The following is a 21,954-nucleotide window of genomic DNA, read 5'->3' as shown; positions in this document are numbered from 1 at the left end:
TGTCAAGGATTGCCCTGAAGTCACTAAGAAAATAAACGAATGACATTGGGATCATACTTTTACTACACTTTCCTGTCCAGCACCATAACCTTACTCTCTCCTTCCCTCCCCTCCCAGCACTAGTAGACCAGATAATAAAAAGGTGGCAAAATGATGATGATAAATTCTCTCCTGTCTCAGCCCAGTTAGCTTTTCCTGGAAATTCACTCTGCATATATGTGGAAAACTAAAATTAGCTGCTGAGGTATATTTGAAGTACTTTCTGTTAAATTAACAGCAGGCAAGAACTACAAGTAATATTTCTGACACAGTAAAGACACAAATAGTTATGATGCTATAAGACTCATGTCTAGATGCTGAGTTCATCTTTCATACTCACAATGTGCTTTTCAATTAAACTATATGAAGATAAGTGTTGAGAGAATTTGGCCCCAAGGTTTCTATTGATTTTCACTACAGTTAATGACCTTGAATGGCTAGATAGATGTTCTATCCTGGGCTATATCTGACACCTCTACTAATAGGCTGTAATACTTTTTTTTTGTGTGTATGTGGTTGTACAAACTCATAGAAGGAAGACAGGTTGATGCTGAGAGACCTAAAGGTGTGGGCAGAACAATTTGAAAGAGATTTAGCCCGAGCACAGGTGGCAGAAACAAGCTTACAGGAAAAATACCAGGTAAGCAATTGGGAAATATTTGAGTAATAAGATATTATTGTCATCATTTTTGTAATATGCATTGCAATATTTTATGCAGTCTGCATATTTGCAATTCAACATACTGTAGTTTAAAGAAATAAGGATGCAAATTGTGTTGCCTGTTATTGGTGGAGTATTATAATGTCAACTCCCGCTTTGCTATGTAGAATAGTGCACAGATGGTATGCCTAACACAGAGCTTTTTCTAGCAGCATGAACGACTGTCCTAGTTAGAAGTGAGCGTGTGTCTGTACAGTCCTTCCAGATCTTCCATGATATAGCTCAAATGAGAAATATAACTGAAAGCTGATTGAGGTGAGAAGTGGACAGGAGACAGGGCTTAGAGCTTCATTTTTAAGCCCTCTTTTAAAATTTAATGTCTAAATCAACAACACAAATTTTGGCCTAAATTTTCTACTGAAGCTCGGCTATTTTCTAAAAACAGCATCTGTCCTACCTCGCATTTAATCCATTTGCTAGTTTATCTGAAAAATGATTATTTCCCTTTGGACAGAGTTCAGGCATCTGATACTGAAGGGAAATGCAAAAGTCCTACCTATATTTTCTGGGAGCGTTCTAGGATCTATTAAAAACTTTAATAAAAAGCAATTCAATGAAGGTTATAAATATAAAAGTTAACTGTTTCTCCTTTTTTGGGAAGTATTAGGACTTCCATCAATGCAAAATTGTCATATAGGTGGCCTAAGTGGCAACTCCATAAATGTTGCAGATTTTTTTTAAATCTACTCTAAATTAACTTGATTTTCTCTTTGTGCAGTCATTTAAGCATTTCAGAGTGCAGTATGAGTTAAAAAGGAAACCGATTGAACTTGCAACCCAGTCCTTACGGAAAGATGGTAAATTACTGCTTGATCAAGCTATAGTGAAGCAAGCATGGGACAGAGTTTCTTCCAGGGTAAGTTGAAAACTTATTATACTATATATTTTTTATTAAGTGAAGGTTGAATTTTTAAATCCTTCAAGGTACCTATTTGCTGCTGATTTTATTAGGCATTAGGAACAGAAATATGAAACAAGTTTTCAGTGATGTTGAATTGTACAGTACTTTTTTTGAGAATGTTTTGTAGATCTATCATCCTTAATATTTGTTCAGAGACAGAGTATGAACTTTAAGACAAGGACAATACATTGAGGTTTCCCTTTATTTGAAGGTATATTGACAAGCCAAGCTGAAAATATTGTGAAGGGAAAAAAATGCACAATGAAGCTTCCAAATGCAATTTTTCAATTGAAACTGCTAGAGTTATTCTAGTAATAACTAAAAATTCGAATAAAATATTTATTTATTTAACCAGAAAACATTTCTGTGCAACAAATTCTGAATCAATAAATGAAGATTTAATGTCATTTTTTACCTGGTTGCAATAGAAACAATTGATGTTAGTTTTCATGATAATAATTTTGTACTAAATGAATGAAAAATCCAAAGTGAATTATAATGTTTGTCCCAAATAAGAAATAAGTTATCAAATCTATAATCGATACTCAGTGTATCTTCATGTATTCTTTTATTATTATTGTGAGTATGTGTATGTCATACTTAATGGAGAATCTGCTTTAAAATATTCTGATTTTTTTTTTTATTTTTACAATTTTCATTATTTTTACTCCAATATCTGGGGTTGCCAGTAAGACATGGTATTGTAAACAATAAATGAATTTACTGTTGTACTCTCAACTCCACAGTGCTTTGAAAATCATTTGCACATTTGAATGAAAATGAAATCAAAATTGCAATGAAAAGGATTTTATGGAAAAGTATGAAATAAATAGCACTGAGAGGAAGATTGTCTCAACTGCTTTGCTGTGCTTGATGAAATTCCAAATCTTCAGAATGTCAGCTGTTACAGTTTACATATAGTCGGTTCTGTAATGCAGCTATGATTCTAGAAGGGAAATCCAGAAATCTTTATAGAGATTTTGTTGCCTATGAGAATAATGTAATTTCAGAACTAATGTCATACTTGTTTGTAAAATTAAGCAAGGAAGGAAATTCAGTCCTCTTACTTTTATTTCCCAGCTATTTGATTGGCACATACAGCTTGATAAATCTCTTCCTGAACCTTTGGGTACCATAGGTGCTTGGCTCTATAGAGCAGAGGTTGTTTTGAGGGAAGAAGTAAGTATTCAGCAAGCTCATGAAGAAACAGCAAATATAATTCACCGGAAGCTTGAACAACTTAAGGTAAATATACATGCATTCATTCTGTGCATTATATTTCATTATTTCCAAGGCTGTAAATGATCCATGATTATTAATTGCAATTTGAAAACTAGTTGGTACGGGAGGTGTCACTTTGATGGTAGTTAAAAATTAGATATCTTTCGGTGATGACTTTTAACTGTGATATCTATATATTTTACAAGTAATATTAAAGATTGGTTTTGAATGTTCCTGCTTCTTCTTTCTGAAAAATACTGGGTATTAGTATTTTAACTGTTTCCTACTCTAGGAGTGCTGTTGGGGAAAACTCCATACAGAACTCCTAAGTTGGACGCATTGTTCAATGAATGTGAACTCAGTAGGTGAAAAAGAAGAAATACAGCAAACTAAATGCAGCTACTAAATGTGCTGATGGTTCATGAATATATAGCTGAGACTTGGGGAAAAAAATAATGAAATGAATTTTCATTGTGTAGTAATGACAAATGACATGAGAAGTCCCCTCTGCTGTGGTAAAGAGGAAATTTACCAGATAAATGTGAATATCATTGCTACTATTTTTGCTGAGTCCTTGTTGTCATTTAAAATTAAAACTGTGAGGTTTGTCAGTGCTTTTATGTAATACAGATGAGAAAAGTATAGAAATAAAATATTGGAGACGATGAAAAATTGAAGTAGCAAATATAAAGGAGAAAGGAAAAAAATGGTGTAGAGAAAGGCTGCACTTGTGGCACTAAGGCTGTATTGTTTCATATATTTTCTTCAATATTATTTTCTCAATATTATTTTCTAATTTTATTGTGTTTGGATATTGTTTTCATTTTTATGGCTGTGGAGGTTTTTTTCTGTAAAAAAAATCCACTGTTTTAAGAAAAGTAAAGCTACATAATGAAAAGCTGACAAATTTCATGGATATCTTGGAACAGTTTTGACAGTTTTTGGATCTCCCAATTATTCTTTATTAAAACAGTGTCACCTGTACTAATTTTAGTTTTAGCTAATAAATCTTACCAAAACAATATTAAAAATTACGAGAAAGATAATTGTTATCTTTCAAAGTCTAGTCTTTCATAAGGTTACATTTCATTAGCTTTATTTTCGACATAAAATATTTCAGGATTCATAAAAATTGATTTTCATCCAAAAAAAAAAAAAAAAAAGAAAAGAAAATGTATTTTTTTGTTATTGTTTGTTTGCATGTGAATATTATAAACCTTATTTTGATACATTCATAAGAAATAGAAAAAAAAAAGTGTACTAACCTATTTTCTTTGCATCAGAAATACTGTGGTGGGGGATTTCTACTCAAAAACAAATAAAAAAAAAAGAAAAAAAACAAACAATTTAGATTAGTCTGTTTCAGGGGACTTTTCCCATGAGGGTGAGATGGGGAAAACTTCAACATAAGCATGTATAATTACATTCAGTTCCTGGTGTTTTATCACTCAAATTTATATTGTTGAATCCTGGTGTGCTACTGAATAATACCAGAAATACTTTTTTTTTTTTTTACTTTTTTTTTTCAGTCACTGTTCTTTAGGAAGTTTTAGGGTTTTGTTTGTTATGCCTTTGTTCAGATAACGTTACCTTCTCTATATCTCTCGCTCATCTGACATTGCTTATTTTAGTGAACTCTGTTGCTTATAGCCATTTGGAAGCTAATACAAAAAGTATCAGCTTACTTAGACAAACCTTCAAGGAATTATGCAAGTGTTTAAGTTTATTTCTTCTCAGAAAGAGTAGTCAGGCATAGGAATGGGTTGCCAAGGGAAGTGGTGGCATCACTGGCCCATGGGGGTGTTCAAGCAAAGGTTGAACCTTAGGGACATGGTTTAATGGGTGATATTGGTGGTAGACTGATGGTTGTACCAGATGATCTTGAAGATGTTTTCCAACTTTAATGATCCTATGTTGTGGGTCATTTTGCAAAGCAGGATTTCTCTTGATGTGTAAAATAAAAAATAAAACCCATCTCTTTCATCCAAATTCAACTTCCAGTTATAGAGATGGGTTTTATTTTCACTTATGAGTGCATGTTAGGGGCATCCCTCTTGAGATTGGCAAGGTCTCCAATGCAGGTAGATGAGATGCATGTTCCAAGTCAGTCCTCTACATGAAAGTATGTTAGCTACAGGATAGCCTCAGTGCGGTTTTCCACATGGTAAAATCAGTACATCACCTGCATCTGAGAAAGTCTGATTCACTTTGTTTCACAATGAAGTTTTGACTGAAGTGGAAAACGGTGAAAACATAGATGGAGTGATGGGAATTATGGGACCATTTGGTGATCTGAGCAAGTAGATAGGATCAATACACAAGCCTGCACTTTGTTCCCACGAGAGAGAAGGGGGCAACTTTTTATGATTAGCTTTTGCTAATAGGCTTCTGAGCAGTTTGTGCCAAGAGCTGCCTGTTTGCAGAAAAATATCCACTGCTTTGTGTCCTCTCAGCCACTGGGGACTTTACGTGTTATTGTTCTGGTATCTCTTCAAAGACTACTGCCAGTCATTCATTTTAATATGTAATCTCCAGGAAACCGTTTGAAGCGGTGTTGCTTAGTTACAGTTGAAATGTGCTCTGCCGTAAGGTTTTTGCTGGTACAATCCTTATCACAGGAATACTGGTTGGGTACCACATTCTGCATTCATTTGTGTAATATAGAGAGAACAATCCTGAAATCCTTTGATGCTGAGAGAGTGAGAAGTTGACTAAATACTGAATATGTACTTACATAAGGAGCTCTGGATCTTCAGCCGGTATATAGAGGAGTAGATTAGTTGCTGAATATTTGAATCATGCTTAATAAAGGTTAGTATCTGCTATAAAGATGTAAACAGTAAATTTAGCAGGATCATAGAGTATTGGTATTAGTGTATTTTCGTGGTGCTTTTCAGGCATTATTTAATGCAGTTGAGAGTTCTTGTTTTGTTAAATCATTGCAGTATATTCTCTGTTTTAAAATCTTCCTGAATTGTTAGACATAGCTTTAACAGAGCATTTAATAAGGGTGTTTCCAATGTAAATGTTCAAGCTGATGTAAATGCTTTTATGGTAGGCATAATCTTGCATGCAAATGTGAGAGCATGATCAAATAGTTAACTACATTGAGTCATCGGTGCAGGCTTCAAATTGTGCTTATTAGATAGCCTACTGTGAGCCTTCTTTCTCCCTCTCTCCCTCTTCCCCTCCACCCCTTCTTCTCTCACTCTCAATCTTGCTCTCTCTCCTTAAAAACAGGATCTACTGAAAAATATAGAAGGTCACAAAAAGACATTCCATGAGATCCACAGGGCCAGGTCTGTTAATGGAGTACCTGTTCCACCTGACCAATTAGAAGATATGGCAGACAGGTAAGGCTTTCAATCTGAAATGAAAACCCTCTGTGAAATAAAGGAGACCTGTTTGCTTTTTAACCTGTTCATGTAAAAACTGCTGTCTAATTATGTTTCTTAGTGGCAAGCATGAAAAAATTGGAAGGGAAAACCCTCTTAGTATATAAAAAAAAATAAAATGCTGAAAAGCTTGGTGCATTGATGACTGATGAGAATTAACAGAATCTAAGTGTTTTAAAAGGGAATATATATATATATATATATATATATATATATTTAAATTGATCCTGTTATTACTTTCCCCTGGAAGAAATGTTATGTAACAGCAATCAGGATGAATGTAAGAAAAAAGAATAAATTACTTTGCAAAACTTAGTAATAAATGTAAACTGATGATTTCTATGAATGAATATGATTATAATTCATTTGCTATTCAAAAGCAGCTATCAGAATGATCATCATATGTAATTAAATGTTAGTAGATTCTGAATTAGGTGAAAAATATCTGAACTGTAAGTGAAGCTTTCAGTATGTCCTGAAAGAAGAAGAATATTATTGATGTGTTTTACTACAGTATGATTCATTTTCCAGGTTTAATTTTGTTGTCTCCTCATCTGAGCTCCATCTGTTGAAAATGGAGTTTCTGGAACTGAAGTACCGTCTACTGTCACTCCTAGTCCTTGCAGAATCAAAGTTAAAATCATGGATTATCAAATATGGAAGGCGAGAATCAGTGGAACTACTACTTCAAAATTATATTGTAAGTTGGGGTTGTCTTCTTTTTGTTATTATATTTGAAATATTTTCACCAAAGATTTCTTGAATTTAATAATAATAACTATTATTTTGAAAAAAAAAAAAAAAAAAAAAGAAACGAGACGTACCAGTCATCAACTTTGGCTGCATTTATATGAATATCTTTTCAGATGTGTATCTCTCATCCCCTGGAGGAGCCTTAATCAAAGTACTAAAAATAAAAATCAGGCATTTTACATCATCTCAAAACCAGAAATAATGTCCCAACTGCTGTCTGACCATCCAGCTTACCAAGCATATCAGGAACTTCCAAATCCTATTTTTTTTTTTTAAATAGAAATTTAAGAGAACTTAATTTCATCTAATTTTACAACAGCATAGATGCACTTCATTGTGCCTACATATGAATTTAGTGCAGCGTTGAGGAGGTTCTGGGAGTGAAGTCCTTCACATTACAATTATTCTTAGTGTCCTCCAAATGAGGAAGAAATAATAATTTGTCTCTGTATTTGTTGAATGTATTATACCGGTAGCAGAGTCATTTTATTCTTTCAAGGAACAGTTTTTCCACTTCTGCTCTACATTAGTATATTAAACCCATTACTTGATTTCTGTTCTGGAAAGAAATGGCTCCAGTTCTGCATCATTCATATATCATGTTAAGAAACAGAGGCTATTGACTTGCAAGTGCTCATTGATGTGATCCCTTTGTTACAAATTAATTTGCATTACCAAATGGCTGGTAAGATGGTGCCACCACTCGCACTTCTACATTAGAGTATGAGGGATTCTTTCAAAAGCAGGTCTGGAATAAATATTTTTCCCCTTATGTCTAATACGTATGAGGAAATTTGCACAGGAAAATTCAGTTTGGAAATAATTCATGCAGTTATAGAAACTTTCAGAGCCACGATACTGTAGAGAAAGTTACTGGTGCCCACATAGCCTGCCAGTTTTTATTGTATTGGAAACAAACTTCAAATTTAAATTTCCTCTCACAATGTGAGAACTGAAGGCTATTCATACTTTTCCCTAAGTTTAAGCTTTAGCAGTTAGAGACACAAAAAAATCAGGGGCTAACCCTTGCTTTTAGAAAAGCAGTAAAATATTCAGATGACCATTTACAATAACACAGTTTGCTAGAATGATGTGCAAGAGCTAGGTGTTAATTGTCCATATGTATGCTTTGTAAGGTTGTCTCAAAGACTGCTAAAGGGTGTCAAGGAAAATAATGAGGAAGTGGATAGCTTAACTTTTGGATTATTATTTTATATCACTTTCTTATTTTTAGCTTTAAAATAATTATTAAGTGGTGATTTTGTATGTTATTTTGTGATTAGCTCAATTATTCCTGTGCTTTCAGACAACTAGCTCTTAGTTAGTCAATAGGGAAAAGAAAATGCTTCCTTGCATCATTTATGAAACTGTCACATCAAAATGAGGAAACTGGGACAAGAAGATAGAGCTCAGCTTCATTCCTGGTAGCCTTCAGTTCTGTTTGCTTCTAAGTGTCCTATGATGGGAAAAGATTATTTGCTTTGGCTTAACTGAGAGCAAGTTTCTAGGAGCGAAAGCTGAGTATTACTCTTTGATCTTAGGAATCTTAATTAGGAAGGCCATAGTCAGTGCCTTCAGTGACTATGTTAGTAGACAATCAAGAAATAAGTATGTTGTCTGTCACAGCAGACTGAGCAATGTTGGCATTCTAGGAGCATGCATTTTTAGGATTTAGATATAACATATACCTGGAAAATATTTATGTTCTGTAAGATAAAAATAAAAGTGTACATTTAACCCATCTTCTTTTCACCTGTGTCATATACCGGAAGTAAAGTTCCGAATAGACTCTACGCCATCAACTTGAAGAATATATTGTACCAAAGTGTCAGCTGCAGTGGAAATACCGGATACAGCTATCTGTGGACTTTAACCCATTGCACTATTTTTTGGCATAGTTTTATTAGAATGTTTGTAGCACCAGATGCTGTATGGATTTGGGAAAAGCTACATATTTTCTTTAAGTGCTCTTGTCAGATGGGAGAAGTTATTACTTGGCAAAATGCCAATTTATTTTTTAAGTATGTTTGTAATTGTTCTTGTGATTAGTATTACATAAATAATTTTGTATCTCCCTTTACTTTCTCATATGAAGAATAGCTTTTAGTTCAGGTTAAAATGTCTGTGCATATGGATTTAACAAAAGTGAAAATTCAGGAATTTGTCAAATAATTTGTGGTAAAGCATGCAATTCCTTATATTTGACAGATTTATATGTATATATATATATATATATACATATATATATATAAGTAGAGTAAAAATACGTCTGTTCTTGACTTCTAGTTTCCTTGGTTATAGACACATTTTAAAACTACCTGCTAGATAACTGGTGATTTGACATAGCAACTGTAAAAGGTTTTTAAATAGAAGATTTTTAGATATATTTTGTCTGGTGGGTTAATTTTTAAAACAGTTTATCATATTTATATTATGTGGGCTGATGAATACAAGGTCTGATTCTTCTCTTCAAAGTACATTGACCTTGGAAATTTTTTCATTGATCATTGAAACTTAGGCCCCATTTGAGACCTGGTATTACCAAAATTATAGTAGTACACATAGAAGTTTGTCTATTTTGACGTTCCAAAACTTGTATACAGATATTAGAGATGTGTTTGCCTTAATGTGTAGATCTGTAACTAGAGACACAGCAGGTAGTATAGGTTATAGAACCATTCAAAAACTCGAGATAAGTACAGTAATGTAAGGTAAGGCAATGTAAAATCCTTATAAAAAGTAATGCAAGATACAATATATCTTTGTATCAAAAGATACATTTGCACAATATAGGTATATAATTATACAGAGCATTTAAATAAAGAGACATTTCTGAAAGACATAAAAAAAAAAAAAAAAAGCCATTTGGCAGAAATAAAGAGGCATAATTTTGTGACCAAAATATTTCCATATAAATTATTAATTGCACTGTAGCACATTATATATTGGAAACACCACTCACAAAGGAAAAGGACCGTTTTTCACTTTGGAAAAGTGATTTGCAATTTTTTTTTTTTTTTCACTTTGGAAACATATATATATTTCCTTAACTATATTTGTACCATTTCCAAAGAAGGTAAAAGAAAACTGAAGGATCAGTCAAATGTATTTCAACTCTTGAACTGAAATCTGTCTTTCTGTAAAGGACTAATACAGTAACCATTTTTAATGCTTTACTACAAAAATCAAATCTAGTTACCTTCTTATAGGGAGGAAATTTTTATTAATTAAAATTATTAATTAAAATTATTCCACAACAAATAAACATAATGTTTATCTGTTCACTTTCTGTATATTCATAGAATATATAGAAAGGCTTGGGTTGGATGGTCTTCAAAGACCATCTAGTTCCAACCCCCCTGCTATAGGCAGAAGATCAGATAGATGATAATGATCAGAAGATCAGATAGCTCAGGGCCTCATCTAACCAGGTCTTGAACACCTCCAGGGATGGGGCGTCCTCAGACTCTCTGGGTAACCTGTTCTGGTGCCTCACCATCCTCTGAGTGAAGTATTCAATGTAACATATGCTAAGACTTTCAGCAAGTGATCAACTAGCAGATTAACAAAGAACATATTAAATACTTTTTCCATATGCAAAGTTAATAAACTGAAGTTTGAGGAGATACTGTGCTGTACCATTAATTTTAAAAGATGAAATTTATATACTATTTTATAAATGAATAGAAGAATAATGAAGTTAAGAGATGTCATTGCTGTCCTGGTGTGATTTCAAGGAACATATTTTTAATATCTATCTTTATTTTCTCTGCATTTTTTTTCCTTTCAGTCTGTTATTGAAAATAGTAAGTTCTTTGAGCAATATGAAGTTACATACCAGATCTTGAAAAGAGCAGCTGAAGTGTATGCCAAAGCAAATGGCTCAGGTAAATGCCTATGTTTCTGTTGTTGTTGTGGGGATGCCATTTTAATCTCTTCAAACATAAATATCTTATAAAAATACAGCCTACTATTTGTTTCTTCAGTGCATAGAGCTGTATAGTGGCTGCAGTCCACCAGAGAGGCTACAGCCTCTTGTAGCAATTTTGCGTTTTCTCTAGCATGAGGCCAGCTGGTAGACAGTAGCCTGCCCTCCTGCTTTCCAACTTTCTGAATGTCCAGATCGGCATTGTCATGTTCAGACTTCCTACTGGGAGACGTCCATGGTCCATCCTAATTTATAGATTCTTTGAATATTGGTGATCTGAGCCCAGTAGTGTGCCAGAGAACCAATTATCAGTAGGGAAAATCACATTCTGGTGCCTGGGAACACTCACTGGAAAGACTTCATTTACTAGAAAAACACAGCCAGAGAGCTGATCTCAAAGTTGTCACAGTAGCAAAAGTATCCCCTGATTTAAGATTTTTCATCAATTGTGAAAAGGTATAAGGGGAGCCCAAATGATAGCTCGAGTATGGGTGTACATGAGAAAACTGTGTAGCTGATTGAACCAGTACCTCCTGTAATTTCTGAACAGCTCTGCTTGGTTCAGTGAGAATGTATGAGGGCAATGTTCAACTTAGGTATCACTTTAGTCTCTGCTGAGATAATAACACAGTAACATCTGTGGAAGATTGTTGCAGTTATTAAAATGGTTAGTATATTTGCAGAGAAAATGGACACCTTTGTTGTGAAATTTAAAATTGATAGTGATACTCAAATTTTACTGACAGGATATTCTTGCAAAGAATAAAAATTAATAGATTTACTCAATAGTAGTAAAAATCAAGTAGCAAATTCTGTGGATTTATATGGATTCTTTTTCATATGTCTTTTTTTTTTTTTCCCTTCTGGAATAAGGACACATATCTTTCTTGCAGTGTAGAAAATATTAAAAAGTAAATAAAGCAAAAAAGTAGTTTTGTATACAGACATAATTTGTTTTTACATTACACATCTCTACTACTTTATTTTTAAATTAATTTTCTCTCGATTTCTTTTACTACAGATTAGAAATGAACATCACACTGAACATGCAGTGTTTCTATGCAAATATGGCACTAATTTTATGTACTTTCCTCTGTCTTTAATTCACATGGCTCATTTTTCAGTAATAATTTTGTACTAAAATTTGGGCTATCAACTGAGCATATGTATATAAGCCTTCTGAAACAGCAGTTTTAGCAAAATGTAATTCCCTGATGAGAATGGATAAACGTAGAATAAAATTAAGCTTCACAAAAGCTTAATAATAAACTTAAATAATTGATTTCATTTCTGCATGTCAGTGGAAGAAGTTGAGAACGTGATGAAATTCATGAATGAAACAACAGCACAGTGGAGGAACCTCTCAGTAGAAGTGAGAAGTGTAAGAAGCATGTTGGAAGAAGTAATTGCTAATTGGGACAGATACAGCAGCACTGTGGCAGGTCTGCAAGCCTGGTTGGAAGATGCTGAAAAAATGCTTAATCAGCCTGAACCTTCTAAAAAGGTAAGAATTAATGCCATCTATATCTATCTATTTTGTAAATTATTAGATATATTATATCCTTTTGCATTTCTTTAGGTTGTTTTTAAAAATATCATTATGAGAGAGAGAGGTTCAGGCTGGAACTTTTTAGTGGATTCACTGATAGATTCAAGGACTTGAGTAGTTTGCTACATCTTCTCATTCCTTCTTGACCTCTAATAAGGCTGACCAGGACAGTTTTCCTGTCTCCTAATAAGGAGAACTGGACAGTGCCAGATTCGGTAGATTTAATTAGTTTTGGCTGTGCTCACAAAGGACAGTCTATGCACAAAGCAAAGGCTGTGCTCTGCAACATATAGAAGATTCAAACTGCACATTTAGCTTACTAAAGAATGATGATTATTCACTTATACAGCAGTACAGAGTATCTGTACTCTTTATTGATCTCACCTTTGAGGATTTAAAACACTTTGTTGTTCTACTCTTTCTTCAACAATTTTAAGCAGTATATATCCATTTAAAATTTTCTCTTTGGTTGTATCAAAAATGTAATTGTATCAGAAGTGTTTTCACATGTGGATACATTCTGACAAGAAATGTAGCTCTGAAACTTGAGATGACTGGCATTACAGTTGGACAGGGCTTTTTCACATCTGCCCCTAAGCAAGGGATAGCATAGCACTGTCACTATCAGATAAGCAGTCTTGGAATTCTAGATTGAGAGCCAGTAATAAAATGAGTCAGTGCCTCTTTCTTGGTCTTGAGGACCAAGTGGCATGGTTCAGCTTGCAAGCTTGTGGCTACTCTATTTCTCCACGTAAAGAAAGTGTCCTCTTTGTTTCAGTCTATTTGGAACAGCACTTGCCCTGTGCTCTCCAATGAATTGCATACTGTTCGGGAGAAGAGCAGCTGGCAGAAGCCAAAGCCATATGAGAGAACATGTTAAATAATATGGATAATCATGGGACAGTGATCAAGTAATGTTTAGTTCGCTGGTATAGCTATGACCATAGTGCCTGGAGATACCTGTCTTAAGTAACTCCCATCCTTAGATAACTTAGATAACAGCCCATTCTCTTGCAGAGCAAAAAGGAAGGGGAGAAGGAAGGAAGGTTGGTCTTTGCCTTCCCTGCCAATTTATGTATGTGTACCCTCCTACAAGATGGACAATGGGTGGGCTATTTAGGCTGTCTTAGTAGGATAGGGGAAAGAAATCAGTCACAGCTACCCTTTTCACTTAACCTCTCACCTTCTCTGAGATAAGAGGAAGCAGTAGTGAAGAATCAGTTTTCTCAGATCAGAAATTTTATTCTAACAGTGTTTTTAGTTACTGACCAAATACTCTTAAGAAGGAGTTTCATTAGTTCAACTGAAGCTACTCACCACAGTAAAATGAGCTACGAGTAAACTAGTAGCAATTTTTAATATAGTAGGCTGTCTTCAAAGAGTTCAAAATTCTATTACGGCATATCCAATAAAAAGTGTTTTAGAGAATGATTGTTCAAAATGTTTTATCAAACCATTAATGGGTGGCTAATGTTTAGTTTATTGTTTTAAGGTAAATGTTATTTGCAAAGGTGTAAGAATTTTGCTTTTATTTTTTTCTTCAGGATTTTTTCCGGCACTTACCTCATTGGATCCAACAGCATACAGCCATGAATGATGCTGGTAATTTTCTGATTGAAACATGTGATGAGGCCATTTCTAGAGACCTTAAACAGCAACTTCTGCTACTAAATGGAAGATGGAGAGAGTTGTTTATGCAAGTTAAACAAGTATGTGGTTTTGCAGTTGTTACATTTAAATGTTTACTTTGTAATTTCCATGCCAGCAAGACAGATTTGCCCCACTAGCAGGACTATACAACAGCTTACTAATGTGCCTAACTTTTCATAATTATTTAAATATGAAATTAAACCCTGTCAGTAGTTTACTGCGATTGGGGCATTTGTCTTGTTTATCTTTTGGGTTATAAAAAATGTTGTTTTTATTTTTAGACATTTTCAGCTGGTGTGGCCTGTATTTTTGTCTTTACTATCATAATACGGTGATTGTTATTCATGCATAACTTCTACTTTCTTTTAAGGAAATGATTGGTTTTACATACCCATTGTTATTGCAAGGTCTGTAAAACTAAGTAGGGAAAATGTTAAAAGTGCATGTTTTTATTACCCTTTAATGGAAGTTGTGTTCAATTACTGTACTACAACCATAAGCAGGTGCAATGCAAATTAGTTAGCTAAATGTTTTCCCCAAATCAGTCAGACATTAGTTCCATCTCATGAACCCGGAGGTAGGTATAGCAAATTTAAAAACTAAAACTAAAAATACAAATATGTCTCATAAAAGAGATTCAACTGTTTGGAAAATAAATGTTGTTTTTATGTTCTTATTAAAAGGCACAAGAGAGGATAAAATTATGCACAAATGTTTCACACCTTATAAACACAATAGAAAATATTTTTGCTTATTATCAATATATATCTAATGGTATTTTTCCCTTTCAGCAGCTTTCAATTGGCAATTGCCTGTTTGAAGATGTTGAATCTCCTTTTTACATTGGCATGATTAGTTCCATTGCAGTCAAGTTAAATGGAAAAGTGCACAGATTTTTTATTGTAACTTTTCCAAACTAGAACATTCTCGAGTTTTATTTGTTAATAATATTTAGGGTGATTCTTTGTGGAAGTGTAATGCCTAGAGAAATGTGTTTCTTGTCTTATGTCTTTCACATGTGAAAGCATAGCCTGTCTGCACTTCCATTATAGAATGCTTTCTTCCTTGTTCTCCCTCCTTCCAGTCAGCAGTTTTTACTGGACTTTCCCTTCTTTCTCAGCTTTTCTAGGCTTTTTGTATTATTTCTTGTTGCTGAACTTTCAAAATTGGCACTGTAGGTAATAAGAAATTAATTCTAGGTTAGAAACCAATGAGAGTTTGGAGTTCTTGGAAAAATCCAAACCTTAAAAAAAAAAAAAAAAAGGCTGAACTCTAGTTTGAAAGTTCTCCTTAGCATCAGCATTGCTGAAAATAAATCAAACCCTTAGAATATTTTCCATTACTTTATATTCTATTGATTGCAATTTTTCTATCAAACTGCTCAGAAAACATGCTAATTTTCTCAAGTAATTATTTAGTAGCTACGTATGTCCTTTGGATAAGTTTCTTTCTTTCTTTCTTTCTTTTTACTTTACATTTCTTTAGTATGCTCGAGCAGATGAGCTAGACAAAATGCAGAAGGAATACCTGGATGGTGTTGCCAGTTTGACAGCCTTTGTTGATGAAAGCAATAGAAAATTCTCAGCACCTGTAGAAGTTTCCTTCCTAGATGTCAAGATGTTTGTACAAGACTTAGAAGTAAGTCTTCATTCCATTCTTTTCTTTTCCTTTTATAAAAGAAAGGTGTGTAACTATTTAATTCTGAGGATAAAGCACAAAAATATATTAGTATGTGTTTCCATTATTACTCTTCTTCACTAGTGTTACTTTTGTATAGTTTCTCCTATGGCGAATCTAAATCCTTGTGTTCTATGAGTGGTATTTCTAGAATACATTTCCAGAACACTGTCCATCTGGATATTTATTTCTGTTTAGTTTCAAATCACATCCAGGTGAGCTGATTTGATACCCTTTGGCACAGTTTGCATGCATTTGAATTATGATTCAAGCCTCACAATTCAGCCAGGACAAAAATTGGAATGTGTCTCACATCACTTGGTAATATGCTTGTATCTCCCATGAATGCTATTGTTGATAATTTTCTTGAAACATTTGTTACAGAATATTAAACAGAAATTGCCTGCCATGGAAGCTCAGTACAAAACGGTCACAAGAACAGCACAACTTGTTACAAAAGAAGTTTCCCAAGAGGAAGTACATGAAATACTTGCAACTCTGACAAGGATCAAAGAGCAGATAAGCAAGGTTGCAGAATACATTTTTCTACTATACATGGTGTTGACTGCTGAACTAGTAGCCAGTAAGCTGCACAAGAAGAAAGAAAGAAACAAACAAAAAAACACTCAGGGATATGCGTTTGAGCAAATTAATGTCTGTAGTAACAATGGAGTGAATTAATGGAAGAGAAAATATTACTTCTTACCTCAAGACCACCATCTTTTATTTTATTTTATTTTATTTTATTTATTTATTTATTTTTAAAGTGATGCAGTACTGGGATTGATCTTAAAAGAGACAGTTACCAACTATATAAATTACATGTAAATGAAGCTACTGTTTATTGAATTTTATTACTTTTTTAACAATTATTTTTCTTTACAATGACCAAAGGTTAAGGAATATTCCTGTGCCCTGCTATATGAAAGTCAGCATCTGCTGTCTCCACTGGAAGAACTGGAGAAACAAATAACAAATTTCTATGAATCTCTTGAAAAAGTCAATGAAATAATTTCTATTCAGGATCCTGAAAAACAACCTACAATAGTTCTTAAGCAAAAAGCTCAAGTAAGTTTATAAAAATACTTGAACCCCCACTAGAACCCATGGTTTCTCAATTCAAGATGCAAATATGAGATCTTTCTTGTGAAAATAGAATTGAAATGTTAGAAATGTAAATATGATATTTACATTTATATATATTTACTTTATATAATATATATATTATATAACGTATAATATTATATGTGCTGTGTATTATATGTTTACATTAGCGTGCTTTATGTATACATATGTAAAAAATACTTCAAGCCTGCAATGTGAAGAGATTGTCAACGAGAAGGGTCTTCTTTTCCAGTGACTTCAAGCTTTGATTGTACTTGGGCAAAAAAAAATGACCTAGTGAGTTCGACTGTTCAATCATAACAGCCCTCTTCTGTACATGAACAATGCAGTCTTCTGGTTAAGAAGCAGTCTGAGTACTCTTTTCCTCTTTCCTGATGTTGCCCAGACTCAGAATCTCAGAATGTCGTCATAAAATTTCATGTTTCTTCTGCGGTTGTTTGCCATCAAGGAACTGAAATCTTCTCATTTATATGAAGGCTACTGACAGGAAAGGTTAATTTGTTGAAAGGCAAGATCAGTCTGCTTTTGAGAGTTGTCATTCTGATGTCTATTTTCACTGCAAAATTAGAATTGTAATATAAATGCAGACATCACGTAAAATCAAATCACAGATTTATGCACTGACATGTATTCTACAAAGCTATCCAAAGGGCTTTGGCACATGTCTGGTTGTTGTTGTTGTTCGTTTTATTTTATTTTTTGTTTTGTTTGTTTATTTTACATATAGCTAGAACTCTATTTTTCATTCCATCTAACATTTTCTGTAGTTTTTTTTTTTGTTGTTGTTGTTTTTTTTGAGGTGCTTTGACCGTGTCCCTTCTATTCTTCTTGTTAAAAATATCGTCCTGTTATTTTGCCAAACTTTTCTCTCCTTTATTCCTGGCCAGGGTGGATATATGTTTCTTTCTTTCAGGATTTGGTAGCTTATCAAGAAAACTGCAAGAAAGCTTTGTCCCTCATTGAGAGAAATAGTCAGAGTATCCTGCAGTGCGTGGCTTCTAGTGAAGCGTTGCAGCATTTCCATCAGTCAACATTTCAGAAGAAAGTCACACAAGTTCAGATTACTTTTCAGGTACTTATGTAAAACCTTGGTGCATATTTTTGAAGTCTTCTTAATATGCAGCTGACTCATCCTGCCATATCTCCATTTAATTGCTATGTAGCTCTATAGGTAACAAGTGGTCAGGGGAATAAGGGTCATCTTCTCCATGCAGTTATTCAGAGGTTAGGCTGCCTCAGGCCTTTTGAGAAACCTGGGATTTAAGGAGAATTTTCACATGTCTCAGGCTCCTTTGAAACAAGCAATTGAGAATCCACCCACTAGCTCTGTGCCATTTTTTTTTTCTCCTGACTTTCTTATCTTGGCTAATTATTTACTCCTATATTCCCACACATTCACTTTAACATAAAGCATTGAAGACAGAAAGATTTGCAATTGCTGCTATTGGTCTGGAGCTTTGTTTTTCATCAGAAAATGCAGATCATGAAGATAAAGTCAGAATTTACATTTGTTAATGTAAAAATGCAGTTAGGGCTACAATCCACTTTAGTTTTAGAATTCTTATTAGAATTATTAGAACATTATTATTAGAATTATTAGAATATTACTATGTTATTAGTAATATTGATATTTTCAGGGCTACTTAGTCCCAGCCTGTCACAAACTCAAACATTTTCTTGGGTGATCTCCAGATGCTGGGTGCTGTTAGATTTATTTTCAGGCAATTATTGTTGTAATTGTTGTATAAGGCTATCTAAACTGAATTTCAACCTGCAGACAATCATCTGTCAGTGAAGAGTTGTACCTGAGAGGCGGATTTCAAAATGTATATTGTATTTTGTGTGTTCTACGTAAAGATCTGTAGTTTTTGATTTACCATTTAGAAATCATCTAAGTTATGTTTGTGTTTACAGAGGCAGATACAATTGTCTTGATAAATTTACCATGTTTAAACATAAATTATTCTGGTTCTATAAAGATGGACAGTGATTTATCTCCGGGCTTAAAATATTTATGGATCTGGAAATTTGTCTTTTCTCATGTAAAGACTACATTCCTATATGATTTTATTATTTTACACAAATTTATCTGGAACCTTTAAAAAGGCTTAGCAAGGTGTTTAAATTGACAGCTACAGATTTGATTAGCTCACTGGGTAAAACTATTGTAATTCTTTTACACTGGGTTAGTAATCAGCAAGGATAGTAAAGTGTGTAGTTAGTACACAGTGTTGGAATTACCTTGGTGCAGCTGAACTGGTGAACTGTTCATTTGTCCTGTTAATATTTATTATTTGTTTATGGATTGTAACTGCTGGTTGATGCAGTGCACCAGGACAGAATGCAAGGCAGAATAATAAAGAGTGTGACTAAGGTTTCAAAACAAGAGAAGTACAAGCTAAGCAACAAAAACATAAGTCTCTTTTAAGCAGCCTTTTAGATGGTTTGACATGTGGCCTACTAGAGTGATTATTGTTCAAACCCCCAGGTCAGATCTGTAGCATGGAACTGGTTGGATCCATAGGTTAAACCATATTTATCTGTCTATTCCCTCCTATCCCCTCCCCTCATTTTTTAATCAGGGGTTGGTGCAGAAACTGGTAGTCTGATAAAATGAGAAATGCAATGACACACATTTAAACAAAACAACAACTGTTTTATGTTTGAAAACAGTCTTTGGGAAATAAATGTTAGCCAAATGGCTACATATTTGCATTCTGCAAGTATCACAGGCATCTGTATTGAATAACTATCCATTTTTAATTGAATCAAGGATGACATTAGGGTGAGTCTTTGTATAGGTATTAAAAACAGGGAAAACGGGAACATGAAAGGAAGAAGAGGAGCAGCTGTGAACGAAATGTATTTTTAAGAGTGACACCAGTCAAATGCATTTTTAGGTAAGATTATGGTAAAAGAGTAAGTAAAAAGCTGTGAAAAAGTGCCAACTAATTTTCTTTGTTTATAACTCAGAATATGATCAGGAAAGCTGGTGAGTGGAGAAAAAATATAGAAGCAAATAGCCGTTTGATGAAGAAATTTGAGGAGTCTAGAGCAGAACTGGAGAAAGTTATACAGATTGCCAATTGTTGCTTAAAAGAAAAAGGAAATCCTGAAGAACTTCTCAGGAAGCATAGTGTGAGTAGATTCTCTAATTTTCCTCATGGAAATCTTTAAGTGCATGACATATAAGTGAAAAACCTATTTAATTTTAAAATTGACATAGATTTCTTAGATTTCTTCCATATTTTGAAGTGATACAGACCTGGTCAATGTTAAGATTTAAAAAAAAAAAAAAAGTTACAACATATAGATATAATAATCATCCCCCTTTAATCATCCCCCTTATTGGTGAATGTAAGCAACCAGAAAGTATGGAGAGAGGAACCCCTTAGACATTAAGGTTGGTTTTGCCTATAGAACTGGTTGGAGTGAGAGCATTAATCTGTGTTTTGACATCCACTGCTGGGTTTTCAGAGGAATGAATATTCATTTGTGTATTATAACAATTACTTACACGTGTGGCTTTAAAAGCTATTCTAGTTAAAACACCGTATCAATGTACTGTCTGAGTGCCCCAGAATAAATTAATTTGCTGGACTATAAATAGATAGACAAAGTTTTCCTTAGTTCAAACTCTACTTCTTTGATGTAACAGATGTGACATTGAAACTTACAGTGTATGTTAAGAAACTTCATGCTAGCAGGTTATCATATCAATAACCAGTTTTGTCATCTGACTTTTCACCTTTCACTTCAAACTCAGGAATTCTTTAACCAGTTGGATCAGAGAGTCCTAAATGCCTTCCTGAAAGCTTGTGATGAACTTACTGACATCCTTCCTGAACAAGAGCAACACAGCCTGCAGGAAGCTGTAAGGAAACTCCATCGGCAGTGGAAGGTTAGTGACATTGAATGATTTCTCTGGATATTCTAAGTTTTAACTTGGGAAAGTTTCTGCATGACCTATATGCTGAATATAGATTACAATAAATAAATAAATAAAGTAGTTGTAGTCTTTGACTTCTTATACAGTTGGAGAAAAATCTGTATTTTACTACACTAGATACACCTACACCTACAAATACCCTCCTGAAAAAGCACTGATAATTTAAGTGGTCAAAATTTAGGAAATGAGAGAAAACAATTATGAAACCTTAATTTCTTCCCCTGTGTACAAGCATAATGATACCTGTGTTAAGAACATTTGTTGAGTGTAAGTGCTAGCTTTTCTTACTTTATGCTTATGTTGGACAACTGCAATTACTTTCCCAACCTTAGGAAGGCAAATTTGCAAGAAATCAAGCTATCAGTTTACATTGAGTCTTCTGCTAAAAACTCTGAACAAACAGAACAAACTCAGACAACTGAACAAACATTGCTCATAAGCTGTAGAATTTTTGCCTCTTACAACATGTTTCAGGTCAGAGTTGGAATGAAGAATGAGTGGGTTCTCACTGGCAGCAAAAAGGAACCTCTGAAAGCAGGTGTGAATATAGGTTCACTATTATGTTTTTTTTGTTTTTTTGTTTTTTTGTTTTTTTTTAAACAGGAAGTACTTAGTATATCTTGTCAAGAGCCAAGATTTCTCTGAGATCTGCCTTATAAATACATATTTTGGATCCCACAAACATATGTCTTTATCATCTTTCTAAAAGACATCTTAGATCTAAAACATCTAAGATGCCTTGTTTTCTATATTAGTTGTTAGATAATTTATTTGCAGTTACTTCACACTGAGGTAATGGGTGTATTGTTACATTTCTGTTCTTGTTCATTGCCCCTGTGGGAATGTAGGATCTTCAAACAGAAGCTCCATATCATTTGATTCATTTGAAGATTGAAGTGCAGAAAAACAAGCTTCTGGTCACAGTGGAGGAGTGCAAAGCTGAACTAGCTCGTCAGAACAAGGTGCTAACCAGAGAAGGCAAAGAAAGGATGATTGAGGAACACATGGTATGAACTATACACCACCAAGTGGGCATGTATAGAAAT

General features: G+C 33.9%; 1 protein-coding gene across 12 annotated transcripts in view; it reads left to right on the top strand.

Moving 5' to 3' along the window:
- Positions 1-21,954, top strand: part of SYNE1 (spectrin repeat containing nuclear envelope protein 1) — a 319,168-nt gene that overhangs the window by 79,826 nt on the left and 217,388 nt on the right. For 11 of the 12 annotated variants that reach the window (XM_068677107.1, XM_068677098.1, XM_068677097.1 and 8 more), the window contains 15 exons: positions 572-679; positions 1,479-1,616; positions 2,742-2,906; positions 6,123-6,235; positions 6,809-6,977; positions 10,821-10,917; positions 12,260-12,462; positions 14,052-14,216; positions 15,643-15,795; positions 16,219-16,362; positions 16,729-16,902; positions 17,873-18,031; positions 19,933-20,097; positions 20,726-20,860; positions 21,757-21,915. In XM_068677107.1, the coding sequence (XP_068533208.1) occupies positions 572-679; positions 1,479-1,616; positions 2,742-2,906; positions 6,123-6,235; positions 6,809-6,977; positions 10,821-10,917; positions 12,260-12,462; positions 14,052-14,216; positions 15,643-15,795; positions 16,219-16,362; positions 16,729-16,902; positions 17,873-18,031; positions 19,933-20,097; positions 20,726-20,860; positions 21,757-21,915 (2,247 nt within the window). Of the gene's footprint in view, positions 1-571; positions 680-1,478; positions 1,617-2,741; positions 2,907-5,483; positions 5,694-6,122; positions 6,236-6,808; positions 6,978-10,820; positions 10,918-12,259; positions 12,463-14,051; positions 14,217-15,642; positions 15,796-16,218; positions 16,363-16,728; positions 16,903-17,872; positions 18,032-19,932; positions 20,098-20,725; positions 20,861-21,756; positions 21,916-21,954 lie in introns of those variants that run through there. The other variant, XM_068677104.1, reaches the window with a different exon arrangement.

This window comes from Anas acuta, chromosome 3 (assembly GCF_963932015.1).
Source record: "Anas acuta chromosome 3, bAnaAcu1.1, whole genome shotgun sequence".
Taxonomy (NCBI): Eukaryota; Metazoa; Chordata; class Aves; order Anseriformes; family Anatidae; genus Anas; species Anas acuta.
Note: the sequence above shows the minus strand (reverse complement) of the source record. Positions and strands in the feature narration are given on the sequence as shown.